This window comes from Pseudopodoces humilis, chromosome 24, assembly GCF_049639895.1.
Source record: "Pseudopodoces humilis isolate 2021_Gansu_Grassland_sample_001 chromosome 24, ASM4963989v1, whole genome shotgun sequence".
Classification (NCBI taxonomy): Eukaryota; Metazoa; Chordata; class Aves; order Passeriformes; family Paridae; genus Pseudopodoces; species Pseudopodoces humilis.
Window position 1 is genome coordinate 5,309,259 of NC_142223.1, and position 13,848 is coordinate 5,323,106.

The 13,848-nt window shown below is 39.3% G+C and overlaps 1 protein-coding gene across 1 annotated transcript in view; it reads left to right on the plus strand.

The window, feature by feature from the left end:
• The first annotated feature begins 85 nt into the window (after positions 1-85).
• CFAP74 (cilia and flagella associated protein 74) overlaps positions 86-13,848 on the plus strand; it is a 36,220-nt gene continuing 22,457 nt past the window's right edge. The window contains exons 1-16 of the mRNA XM_088066613.1: positions 86-309; positions 937-1,047; positions 1,147-1,184; positions 1,596-1,686; positions 2,118-2,264; positions 2,465-2,563; positions 3,993-4,097; positions 5,212-5,385; positions 5,983-6,093; positions 7,255-7,357; positions 8,090-8,247; positions 8,747-8,954; positions 9,367-9,549; positions 10,205-10,375; positions 10,837-10,955; positions 13,774-13,840. Coding sequence (XP_087922739.1) covers positions 968-1,047; positions 1,147-1,184; positions 1,596-1,686; positions 2,118-2,264; positions 2,465-2,563; positions 3,993-4,097; positions 5,212-5,385; positions 5,983-6,093; positions 7,255-7,357; positions 8,090-8,247; positions 8,747-8,954; positions 9,367-9,549; positions 10,205-10,375; positions 10,837-10,955; positions 13,774-13,840 — 1,854 coding nt within the window. The 5' untranslated portion in view covers positions 86-309; positions 937-967. The remainder of the gene's footprint in view (positions 310-936; positions 1,048-1,146; positions 1,185-1,595; positions 1,687-2,117; positions 2,265-2,464; positions 2,564-3,992; positions 4,098-5,211; positions 5,386-5,982; positions 6,094-7,254; positions 7,358-8,089; positions 8,248-8,746; positions 8,955-9,366; positions 9,550-10,204; positions 10,376-10,836; positions 10,956-13,773; positions 13,841-13,848) is intronic.

Below are 13,848 nucleotides of genomic sequence, written 5' to 3' on the forward strand. Positions count from 1 at the left end.
CGGCCGAGGCGGGCCCGGGCCGTGAGGAGCTGATCAGGGGTCTGAGCGCGGTCAGCTGTGAGAGAACGGTGCCGGGAACACCGAGTCCGCCCCGGGGTGTCCTGTGGGAGGGCTCGGGCCCTCTGCCGGTACCTCAAACTTTGTTATTTGGGAGTTGGAGCCACACAACCTCACAACGCAGTGGTTTGGCTGAAAGCGTTGGGGCCACTGCTGCATTGGCAGCTCGTTTGATGTTTGTGCCGCTTCTTAGTGCCACCAACATCCCTAAATCAGTAGCCCAGCGTAGGAATCCTGCTTGGCTCTAAGGTGGTTCGTGTCGTTTACTTATTCTTCCATACTTCAAATCCTGAGGTGTGTTTGCTCCTTAACTGGAGAAAAATAGATGTTCTCTTCTTGTTGATTCTTGAGTTCTGCAGAAGGATTTACATAAACGCACTCAAAGGTGAGCCACCTTCGTTAAAATTAATCATATGTACAAGTCTCTCTGTGAGTAAGATGTGAACTGCTCAACCATGTGGTAATAACTCATTCTAGATGACATGCAGAATTTACTGAAATTAATAAATTGTAACAATGTTTGGGAACAGTTTGCTTTGCATTGGAGAACTCTACAAGACTCAAGAACAACTAGTGTTTGTTGGACTTGTGCCCAAATACTTCGGGGTAAAGTCATGGTATGAAGTGGATAAAATACATTCAGAAAGTTTATTACTGAGCTGATTGTTTAAAAAAAAATAAAAATAGAGTCCTTGCTTTTCACTATGACATGTATTCTAGTTGATACTCAAAATGTGTAACTAGCGCAGAGGTATGGCGCTGTATCCAGTTATTTCACATGCATTAAGTATGTACTGAATGCTGTGAATTCACCTCCAGAGATAGTCACCACTATTGCAAGTTGTTGGACATTTGATATGTAAAATGTGTTCTTTTTAGTCAGCCTGGTCATTTGGAAAGAACTGTCAGCATGGAAGATCACGAGATCAGCTATAGTGAGGGAGAACAGCAAATATCTCCTCTAGTGTTTCTAGAGGAGGAAGAAGAAAAACAAGAAGAGGAAGAAGTAGAAGGAGAAGAAGAGGAAGAAGAGGAAGGAGAACAAAAAGAGGAAGAAGAAAGACAAGAAGAGGAAAAAAAAGAAGATGCAGCTGGTCAGCTTCCTAACATTGAAGAACACTGGGAAGGTGAAAATTAATTGTTTTGATAATTCACAAAAAAATGGCATTAATGCTAACTTAATGTAAGATAAACATATTAGATCAATGGCCAGAACCTAGCAATACATTATCCTCCCTTGTCTCTCTCCCTCTTCTTGTCTGTGATTTTCCCACATAAATGGGAAAATTTTCCATTTATGTGGAAAATTCATATCTTGGGGACACTTCCACATGAAGGCAGAGAGCATTCTTCTGTTCATTTGCAGGTGTATAATAGTCCTGTGTGTTTTGCCATATTAATTTTTTAATGTACACTGCAGTAATGCTATAAAATGTCGTCTCTGATTCTCCACACTGTGACTTGACAGCAAATATAGAAAGCTTTGCATTTTAAAATTCAAAGTCTCTTTATTAAGCTGTTGTTTCAATATCTGCTAGAATATGAGCTGGAAGAAGAGCTGGATGATGGTGGCAAGATGGAAAACAAGGACACTTCTGAAGATGTTGGAGACCAGTCTGATTCTAGCACGTAAATACCTTGTTCCAGTTCAAACAGAATTTCCTCTGTGGTGCTGAGTGACCAGCTGTGTATGATGTCTTAAACTAGTTGAAAACATTCCTGTTAAAATTGTAAACTATTGCTCAGGAAAACTAAAATTGCAAAGCCAAGGTGGGATCAAGAGGAGCCACAAACATTTTAAAACAAAGACACATCATTAGTGCTTTAAATGAGGGTATAAATGTTCAACATTAGATATCCAATACTGAAAATCCTGGCTTAAGTCCATGCATGCAAACTTCCTGTGCTGTGATCATGTTTCTCCTTATTTATGAAGGTCTTATTTGTAACAGTTCTGCTAGAATAAAACTGAAAGCAGGGATTTAAGGATATCAGACAAACTTCATATAATTACAGTTTTGCATTATGTTTCTTTGTTGGTTTTGTGTTCCAATTCAAAGGCAAAGCTCAGAACACTCTCTGGACAATATTGGTAACATTAGGCCTCTGAAGTCTGCAGACAGAATTCTCATAACAGCCTTACAGAGAAACCTCCAATTGCTCAATGACATGGTCAGGGAAAAGGAACTGGCAGTCCAAAAAACCAGGTTTGTGTTTAAGCAAACATAATCCATCAGCATAAATCACCAACAAATACTTAGATACTGTATCTGTCATAAATACTAGTGTTTCTAGAACTGTGTATCTGACAGGAATCCTGGCTGTGAATCTTGCTTTCAAAAAGAAGAGTTTCACTGGGAAGAGAAAAGAACCTACAAAACATAAATGATGTGTTTGTTTCTTGCAGTGACACGCTGAGTGCCTGTCGGCTGCAGAGCAAGATGCTGGCAAAGCAGCTGGATCATGTAGACATGGAAATAGAGAGAGTGGAGGAGCCTGGCAATGTGTAGGTAGAAAGTATTTCTGGATACCAAGGATTACAGACATCCACTATATTCATTTTTTGTGTAATTAATGAGATAAGAGCAGAAAGAGGTGGAAACTTGGGAATGGGTAGGAAAGAGGCTTATATTTGAAAATGTAACAACGGGTATTAAATCAGCCTAGCCCACTGCTGTCAATTATGTCTTTCTGGGTCTCAATCTTCTATTCAGTCTGATGAATCAAGATGCTGTGGCACTCCTGGAGGTCATAGCTTTGCTTCTGGTGATTACTCAGTCAGAATTTATATGTATGTATATGTATATATTTTTTTAAATACACACATACACGAGCCATTCCTTTCTTGCGTTGTTCTGGAATTCAGGAATGCCTTTCAGGAGCAGCTCTGCATACAGGAGCTGCTGCTCTGAAACACTTGTGGTACCAAGTGGGAGGCAATTTACTGTACTCTTCACATTTGGTTTAAATAGAAAGTAGTGGGTGGCTTGTGTACCAGGAGCCAGAGGCTTGTGAGCAAACTTTGCAGCTGCATTTCTAGCCTGTGTTAATCTCCAGGTTAGAGCAGTGATGAATGAGAGAAAGGAAGACAGGTTAACTGCCAGAATGGGAGAGCTGCTTAAACAAAACTGATGGGTTGCACCACTCCTGAGGTAGTGCAAGTGGGATCTCAGAGACAGTAACAAATCCCAGCGAAGACAGAAAAGCAGTGTAATGTTTATCCTTATGATGGCTCACATGGAGAGGTCTAGATATGGAAAAAATAGCAATTCTCCAAATCTCTTACATTTAGCAAGTGACTAGTGGAGTGAGAAAGCTTAATAAATTTCTGGCTTATGAAGTTCAAAGTCTTTATGTTTTAGCAATAATGCAAATCCTGGCTGCCTTTAGCACTACCAATGCCAATACAGAAATGTTGAATTTAGAGGAGTAGCTGCAGGTAGGAGATCAATTTTCATTTAGAGGATGGGAGTTTGAATATAGTCAGGCCACTGTCTGTGGATCCTGTAGTACCTGTCTGCTAGTTTTCCTGGGCAGAGAAGGAAAATAACTGTGGGAATGCTGCAGTTGTAGGCTAAATATATGGAATACTGTAGTTCCATTTAAAAAGCAAAATCGGTCTAGGTTCTCTAGGTTCACCTACATTTATCTTCATGAATAATACTACTTTTAACAGTTTGAGAAGTGAATAGTTGCATTAAGCTACTGGTCAGTGCTTTTGAAATTCTCATCTGTTCCTTTCAACCAGTGCGTAAGAGTTTAAAGAAAGTTCTGCCTCAAGAATGGACACTTAAAAGGTTAAACAAGAGGCTGCATAAATTGCTGGGGTTCTGATGAATAAATCTGAGCCATAGAGCTGTGCTTTATTCTTGCTGATCTTGCAAGGGGGACTATGTTCATGCTTCTTTCTGGTGGGTTCTCTCTAATGTTGCCAGTGCAGCTGTGTCCCGCCTGCCGGCCATGAGCAGCCGATTGTTCACTGAACTGGAGAGAGAGAAGGAGCTGGAGCTGAGACTTGCTCTGATATTAAAACAAAACTTGTAAGTGAGGGAATGAAGAAAGTGTGAAGGGAATCAATCTTTATTACACTTTTCATACGGTGTTGGATGGATTCAAAAGTTAATCAATAGAGAAATTGCTTGTAAATACTGAGCTACATCATTCGAGGGCAACTTTTAGTCTGCATGGTTCATTCCTTATAAAGCTGGCTGTTGTGGCTCAGTCTGCAAGTTAGTTTTGCACATGTAAATAAAGTTTTAATTTTATTATGAGAGGTGCATAAATTGTGACCTAGACAGGTCTCATTTGAAATTTAAAATAAGCTGTACTAAAGTAAATCTGTCTGTGAATGAGCATAAATACTTGTAATTTATGCCTCTTAGTGTTTTTATAGGATATAAAGGAAAGGATGGAAAATGAGCATGGATGGAGACATTGTAACAGTACTGTGTATTTTTATGCCAAGCTAATATTGCTGCTTGTAATTGATTGTTTGCACAAAATACTTCTTTATATCAAATAGAGTAAAATTGTCTGTTGCAGGAGGCAACAGGTGAGTGTGTTTATATTTTGGTACCACAGGTACATCAAAGGAGGAACACAGGCACGAGCTTCTAGCTGTGATTAGCCAAGTGGTTAACCAGGATACAGTGTGTTCTGCTGCAATGTTGTGTAATAGCTTTAAAATGCTTGACTTGTTTATTGTGTGATTAGCAATACTCAGTACAGATTAATGTACTCAGCTCTATCATATCTGGCTCCTTCAGCAGAGCACAGAAGAATTAAAGCTGTGGCCTGTCCCTGAAGTTATTTATTGTTGAAGAAAAAGCTATTTTTAGAATTTTTCTTGGTTTTCATATTTTCTTCTAGGTAAATGGGAGAAACACAAACTTGAAGTTTATTTTTTTTTACCTTTTTTTGACCAATATTTTTGATGTGTTTGAAAGGGTTATGCCTTAAAGGGTTAGATATGAGCCTTAGTCTGGAACACCTGTGTCAATAAAAGGGTTTGATTCACAGTATGTTTTAAAATAATAAAAGAAAACATGGTTACATGTTTATTTTCCCCATAGAGACTTCCCTACTCAATCTTATCACCTTAAAATGAAAGAATATCAGTATTCCAGTAAAAACAATCCACACTTTTTTTTAAAGGGTTGACCTGTGGCAGATAGAAACTGAGCAGGGAAAATACGACATCCTCTGTGAACAACTTCAAAAAGACGAGGAGGAGCTACAGATGCAATACCAGGAGGAGAGAGAAGTGAAGATTTGGAAGGAAAAAATAACAGCCCTGCAAGCAGAAGGAACACATCAGACTCGAGAGAAGTAAGATCCTCAAAGTCAGAGCCTGCTGCCTTTCTTGTTTTATTTTCAGCCAATTCTCTGCTGCAGGTGCTGAGATTAGCTAGTTCAAATACTGGTGCTACTCTGTGTTTTAGCTGGGTGTGCTTAAGGAATATTTGATGAGGAATATTTGACGAGGAAATGGAATTAAAATAAGAATTGGCCATGGCCTTGCAGTTGTGATCTATAGGAATAAACTTGTTAATAAAAAACCTATAAATGCAGGCTTTTTTCCCATAGGAAATGAGGTATATTGGGTCAGACTAACTGCATAAGTCTGCAGTGCTTTTGGCCTCCAGGAGCTTCTGGACTTACGGTGAAGTCCACTGAGATTTCCTAGAGCGGAAACAGACACCAAAAAGCATAAAAGTGCTCTTCAAAAGCAGAGCAAAAGTGTGTCAGTCTGGCTTTTGTGAAGTTTATCACTTTGTCTATAATATGGGGGATGTGGGGAACAGACAAATGTCCTAATTTCAGCACATATTAGTAAACTCCCCAACCCCACCCTGAGGTCTCATTGTATTGGAATCAAATTTTCCTTAGTCCTACTGCAACTGTTGGTTTGTCTGTGTTTTGCAGAAGAGAGGAGGAAGCCTGGAGAGAATGTGAAGAAAGAAATAAAAAACTTCTTGAGAATGCCAAAAGGAACCATGAGAAAGCAGTCTGTTTCCTGAGGCAAAGTATGGCAAGGTGGGGCTTCACACCTTTCCTGTTGAACATTCTCTGCTGGGCAAGAATTTATCGTCCAGTCTGTGGAAAATAATGATTTTTCTGCAAGGTGTGTCTTCTGTTGCACCTGGAAATCCCATGCCAGGTACAGTGTGGTGAAGCACTGAGATCTTACCGAGCACAAAAGGACATGGAAAGAAGAAAATCCACTCAGAGTCCTAGCATGGCCTCCAGATTCCCTGGAGTCTTTGTCCTAAGGGCTCTGACCACTTGGAGGCACTGATAATGATTTGAAGCATTTTATATGTGTGTGTGTGTGTGTGTGTGTGTGTGTGATTAACTGAAGTAGTATAACTAAAATCCGGGTTTGAAACCTGCCCTGTGCCATTCTATGTCCCCTCAGAAAAATAAGCATCAGTGGGTTGATGGGTCATTTCTTTGTGTTCCTGCTCTGGTTGATTTTAAATTAAATGTTCTTTCATGAGTTTATGTTATTACTCTGGTGTTGAATTATTGTGCTTCTGAAGAAACTGAACATTTATACTTATTTTACATATATGCAAATATTAGGACTTAATTTTAAAATTACTGAAAAGTACTGTTTCTGCACTGGTTTATTTTTATTAGATGTTGTGTACAAACTGATCATAATTAAGAAAAACAAAGTCAAATAGATTTTTTTTTCTTTACAAATGTATCAAACATATCAATTTTTTTCCTGGTTTCCCATTATATTAGCTGGAATACTCCCAGGTTTGATCCCTGCCCACATATTTCCATCTTGCAGAGTTTTTAGGGTTTATTTTTAGTGTGGGTGCATGTGCTTGGCTTGTAAAAGTTTGCTACATAAGGTTTAGATAGTGCTTATATGAGCAACACCTGAATTCTTTATGTTAGCAGTCAGTCATGTCGTAACATGAAACACATTCTTCATATCCAAAATTTAAAAAAAAATAAAGTTGTTGAGCAAAATATTTGAAAACCTGTTGGCACTTGGAGCTTGAGTGGTGCCATGTTTGGAGGAGTCTCTGACTGTTCCCCTGTGCCCACAGCCAGTGCCCACCAAACGGGTTTACAGCAGCAGTGCCTGGGGACATTGGTAATTATTCCTTGTCAGCTCAGACCTTCTAATACCAAGAGCTTTCCAGGATGAGTGCCTGAAAGATTTTACTTTGCTTACAGAATTTGTGAAAAAAATGCAAAGGAAGAAGTGAAAGCTCAGGAGCATATGGAGAGAAGGATACAAGCTGTGCTTTCCCTGAAAACCAGCATCACTTCCAACAGGGTACTGATGGGAATGAAGTCACTGACTTGGGAGGCTGCTGGGTTCTAGTGCAAGTCACTTCAGTTTTCCTTCCAGAGCTGTGAAGTGATTTTTGATCAGATCAGTGACAAAACCTCTTGAAACAGGGGACAGTTTAACCGTTGGAGGGATGGCATGAGATCTGTGTGGGCAGGTTTTGACACTTCTGCTGATGCAGTTTATTCTGTCAATAGTCTAGTTGTTCTGTGAGGGGAACTCTCTGGGAAATAATACATACTAAAATAAATTCTCTGGAAGTTCAACCAGAAGGATTTCCAGTTATTTGGATCCCAGTGCAGAAATATTCCACATGGAGAAAACATGTGGAAGAAAAACAGTTATTTGAGAATTTAAATAGTATAAATTAGGAATTTCTGAGCTATGCTGCTTTGCTTTTCTATTTATGTTCTGTAGAATCTGAGGGAAAGATCTTAATTTAATCTGGATTTGATTAGAACTGTTATCTTTCCACATTCCTTCATTAAGCAGCATTTCAGGGGCAGACTGGAAGGGTAGAGAAGTACCCTGGACCTAGTCAGAGCTTTCTGCATTTCAGCACCCCATGACTACAGAGAATATTACAGACAATACCTTCTGCTTCAGAGACATCCACCATAAATGTATACTTGGATAAGGGGACCGGCATTACATTCTCTGTTTTATATTCTTTAATATGTGAATCAAATACGTAACTGGTTTGTGTGACTTTCATAGGAAAGGCTCCAAAGTCTCCAGATTTTGAACAAAGCAAAGGCCTTGGAAGCAAAGAAGGAGGAGATGAAAATGAGGGAGGCCATCCTAGCAGAAGGAAGCAATGTTATCAGGGAAATTTTTCTCCATAAACAACAGCAAGAACATGAAAAAAAGAAAGAGTGAGTATCATATCTGTATCAAACTCTGCCTGCTCCCTGGGGCTCAGTCAGATCCTGAAGGCAGAACATCTCTGATGCTGCCTGGAAGGAGTGAACTCCCTCTCCCACTGTGTGTGTGACACTTGCACAGTCTGTTCTTGGTGCCCTGAACTCCTGCCTTAGGGATGCTCAGAGCACCAGAGCTCCCTGGGTGTTCCATGATCAACTCCTCCAGGAGTGGAGTTCAATGACCCTAAACTGGAAACCTGAAGTAACTGTCCTCCTCTGAACACTGTGGAAGTCTATATCAGCCTTCTAAAACACTGTAACTGAGTATATTTAGTATGCAGAAGTGTATAAACAGCCTCTGAATCACTTGATGTCTTGGCACAAATTACCACTGTGCCCAACTTAAAGACTTGCTATTTAGCTAAAAGGCTCCAAGGCAGCTGAGTTGTAGTTAATATTATTGGTAAACAACTGTGGTTGGGTTAATATTTCATATAATTTTGGGTTACAGAGCTTTTAGAGAACTGCAGAAGTCAAGAAAAATGGAGATTGTGTCTCAAATTTTGCAAGAAAGAGCTTCTATTCACAAGCAGAGAAAAAGTCAGTCCCCTACTAAGGCAATTATGGCTCATGGTAAACTTGAGGATCCTTTCCTGCAGAGGGGGGAAGCCTGGCAAAGTGAGGAGACCTGCAAACATGCAGATGGGGAAATATCACAGGTAATCAAAGGCCTAGGAATTAACTCTCTTTAGATTGTTTTGGTTTTTTTTGTTGAACATGCAGGTCATCAAATTCTGTTTAAAAATAGCACAGGCTACAACTAAACATGAGACAGTAGAGAACAAGTGGACAGTAATTTCCCCATCAGATCTCTTAGTATCTGTTAGTTTCCTTTTCCTCAAAGGAGATATAGTGACTTTTAACATAAGATTTTGTCTGTATTCAGTGTTTTAAAAGGGGATTGGTCTAAGTTGGCATCTTTGGCCTCTGCGCCAAAAGCCAAGAGGCCAGAAGGCCAAAGACCTGTCATTTTTGTGTTAAAAGATCTCCTCAGAAATTTACAGCTGTTAAAGTAACTGTTCTCTAGTCATTCTTAGCTGTATCTTCAAAACCTGTGTTCTTTCATCGAAGTCGTGGCACTCTCCATCAGTTTGTTCCTTGGCTGGGGAGGAAACTGCTCCCCAGGGAGAGAGTTCTGAGGACATACCCCAGCATGTGCTCTGGGAAAGTGGTGATGAGGACAGAGAGAGGGACAAGACGCTCCTGGTACCAGAGTTCCCAGGACTTTGGAGTCAAGAATATGACTTGCACGAGGTAAATGTTGTGATATTTCTTGTTAGAAACAGAAAAGAACCTTGCTTGATACCAATAATTGTGTATTTTGCAGTTAAAATGCAGACATTATGTTATTACATAGATGCAGAAATTCAGATGTGAGAATATCGTCAGTCATTGCTTTTTGACACTGGTCTGGAGGAGAGAAAACAGTACTTCAGGTTTAGTTCAGAAATCTGTGAAGACATAAATCACATTATGTTTAATTGTTTGAGTTTAAGAAGACTTCAGAATAGATCAAAAAAAGTCATGTCAGTACATATTCCTAGACTAGCATGGAGAAGCACTGGACCATGACTGAAACATTCCAGTGAAGTCAGCTGATATTTTTTTTCTCAAGTTTAATAAGGTGAGGGGGGAAAAAAACCCTTAAAGTGCAAAAAAGTTAATTCTGCCATGAAAAGCATGATGATGTAGTGTTGGGTGATGATAAACTGCAGAATAGATAGCTAAGAATCCATTCAATTCTTCATATTGAGGTCGGGATGCTGAGTTTGACTGGAGAGAGCCAGACAAAAGCTGGCCAGGTGCTGGAAGATTCCTTTTGCAATCTTTCTACTGGAGCTGAAGATTCTGTGATCCCACACAGAATGTTTTTTCCACACAGGTGTTTTTTCTGCATGTTCCTTTTTAGGTGCCCAAAGCAGAAGATCCAATACAGTTGGCTATAAGGGCAATGATGAAACAAATAGCTGAGAAAAAAACGGAGAAACTCCAAACTGGAATTCTTCATAAGCAAACTGTGCCTGGCCAGGAACATAAGAGCTGTGCTTTCCACAGCAAACCCAGCTGCATTCATTTCAAGGTCAGTGGCCATTTTGCATGGAAATGTAGAGAGGTATCTGCTGGAGGTATATCCCTATAGATCAAGATTCTGTTGCAGCCTTTAATAGGTCTGTAATGAAATTTGAAACAGCTCTTGCCTTTTTCTCTAACAATCTCTTAGTTAAATGATAGATTAAATAAACTAGTTATTTTTACTGTCTAAATTATAAAATTTTTCTTAGTGGAGTTTAAATACTGTGAGAAAGGTGAGCAGATGATGAGCTCCTGTTGGACTGTGTTGTGTGTTTTTTGAACGGCAGCATGACTAGTACTTGTATATTGTTTGTAAATACATTATTACTGTAAAATAATGTCCTTAAAGAAGTGGTGAGTCCCATGCAGGTAAATTTCATTTAGTCAGCAATACTGTTAATAACTCACTTAGACCATGAGCATGATATCATGTCTCTGACATTCACCTGGTATGTTTGGCATTCCAAGGATTTTGATGTTGGTCAAATCTACAAAAAGAAGATAGTTTTGACAAATGCATCCTACAGTGCTAATTACTGCAGGCTGGTGGGAATCAGTGAATGTCTCAAGGACTTCATTAGTGTTCAGTAAGTAAATTAACTGCCATCTTGTTTTACCTTTGTACCACAAGAGCTGGAACTCAATTCTGTATCAACTGAAATTTCTGCTTCATGGGTTAACCCTGCAGGCAGAGAAATTCCACAGGGCAGCTCCTCAATCCCTCCTGAGTGGGATGGGGGAGAAAACTGGGGGGGAAGAAACATCAAACTTATGGCTTGAGATAAACGCAGCTTAATTGGACAGAAAAGGAAGAGAAAAAAACTGATGAAATAAAGGAAATCAATCTCAGAGCAAAGAGCACTTAAATTGCAGTCCTGTGGTCTTTCCCATCAATCTATTCCTGTAATCCTGCTGCCAGGTTATGTAATGAAGCACCGTGTCTTCATTATGGGAGATATGTTTTCAGTTGGGAGATTACAAATTAATCTCATTTTAACTACATTGATAATTTTATCTCACTGTTTATAAGTAAACAAAAGGAGGTATCCACAAAATGTTTCTTTTTAAGAATCCGGATACCACCTCTCTCTGGACTGAGCCTTTAAGTAAATAAAAGGCAAGTTGTGAAAAGTAGTATTTCTTAAAAAAATTAAGTCAGGAAAATAATTTATTTACCTGGAATTCTGTGAAACAAACAAAAAAAATTATTGTAGTCTAGCCTAAAAGTGAAAAAAATGCTAAAGCTCCTGTGTGTAAGTGAAGCTTATGGACAAATAGGAGACATGAAGGTGAATTCATTTGGCTTTTGGAGAAAGTTCAGGTTTCAACCCTTATGCTGACCTGGAGAAGCCACCTGTGGGACAGTTTAATGACACCCCAGTAAACAAACAAGTTATTTCATCACTGTAAGTGATTTCATACTCCAGAGCTCCTTTCCCAGCTCACTGTCCACTGTCTTTGTGGGGATAAACCGCACATGGAATTTCTGGATCATCTGATAAGGACAGGATGGTCCAAGGTGAAGCCATTCCTTGACCACTTTGCCCCCACAAGAGTCCCCAGGAATGTGAACAGAGAGTTCTTGACTGTACAACATCTCTGGAGAGCTGTAAAGTCTGAATCCAGCTGCTGTGGGTGGATTAGGAAAGGTGTGGAACACTTCATTCCCAGCCTGATGGATGTGGATAATTGAGCAGGACAGCAGAACCCTTCAGCTACTAAACCTGCTTTGGTGCTTGACTCCATGTGTAGCTCCTGATTGGATCAAAATCACATGTGTGGATTTAATTTTGACCCACTTACACATGTTTAATTTCTGTGACAAAGCCTGAAGCTACTAATCTGACAAAATGAGGGTTTTCTGCTGTCAGAGATTGATTTTTTTCTTCTCATTTAATATGTTGGACACTTCCATATGATAAATCAGCACCTCTGGTTTGTGACCATAAATTAAACAATGCTTTTTGAAAGCCGTAAGTCTTTCCGTGTTATAATTGCCTTTCAAAGTACCCTCCAAATACAAATGAAACATCAAGAATTGTGAATGATTTTTCAGTGTCTGATAAATTAATTAACCTTTTGAAAATTAAATTTCTTCCCCACACATTTGCCAGATGGATAGCTAGCAAAAATAATCCAAGATTTTTTTCTCAATTGTCATGTTAAGTAATAATTTGACCAGCAGAGCACAGACCTGTGTACACTGATCCTACACTGTATAAAGTTTATTTCAGGTAGAACCAGACATAAATTGTTTATTACAAAATAGTTTTGCCAAGTATTTTGAAAATACCCAGCACATCTACACTGTCATGGTGCACTGTCCTTGGAATCAGTGCACAGGTATTTAGAGACATAATACTTGAGAGCTGTTATCAGTGGCAAGCACTGTATTTGCTGCTAAAAAGCTTTATTCTAGTGGTTAAAATGAGCATTATTACATTCCATGCAATGAACCTCTCCTTAGCAGAGTGGTTCTGTGTGGGTTTGTGTGTTTGGCAGTTTGTGTTCTAAATCAGAACTATTTTGTCAAAGTAACAGTTGAAATAACTATTCCTTAAAGTCATTCTCAGGAGAAACTGCCAGGGACCTGTTCAGAAGGTTAGAATGCAGGTGCTTATTCCTTGTCCACATTTTAAGCTCATGAATTCAGAAATGTTTCCTTTCTGAAAATGTTTCATTTTGGTTTGGTTTGAGTTTAATTTTGTTTTGATAAAACTGTGAAGGGCTAATATGTTCTGTGTCTCACTTGGCTTAGGGGCTCCCATGGCTGACAACACTTCCTTATCTCCTCTGCCTCTTCTGCCAGGCAGAGCAGGGCTCCAGGAGTGCCTCAATAATTTCATTTACAGTGCAGCTGTGAGATGCCTTTTCTTCTCATGGGCATTTTCCCTGCCTCACACAGACCATGAAATGAGTGGCAGATTCTATTCAAGATAATTTTGATACAACTGGAAACAACTAACACATTCTGTAATCATTTGCATGTCCCTACATGGGTTTTTCGTCTTCATTTTGTGTTTGGACAGGGGAGATGTTACAGATCAACATTAAAATGGATAATGGGAGAAGTTGCTTCCTAATTGTCTGACAGGGCAGTTCCACCTGCTCTTGCTGATTTTGAGCCTCAGCTTCACCTCTTTGGCTACAGTCCCTGTATTGCCTTTTAAAAACAATTTTAAAAACAATTTATTCTTTCTGAATAAAACCTTATTAAAGAATCAGCCTTTGTTGTTTCCCAGTTGCAGCAGGGTTCTGTAGCCTTTCATTAATCTGTCATTCATTCTGACTTTTCTGATAATTAGTCCAAGTGAGGGAAAAAAAAATAATCTGCCATTGTTACCAGAGCAGGAGCTGGGTGTTCCATCCACAGCTTTAATTTGGAATTTTATGTTATCTCCATAGTTTTGACCCACCTGGCAAAATGTCTTCTGGGATGTCCTGTGAATTCCTAGTAACATTTAAGCCAATGGTAAGTGT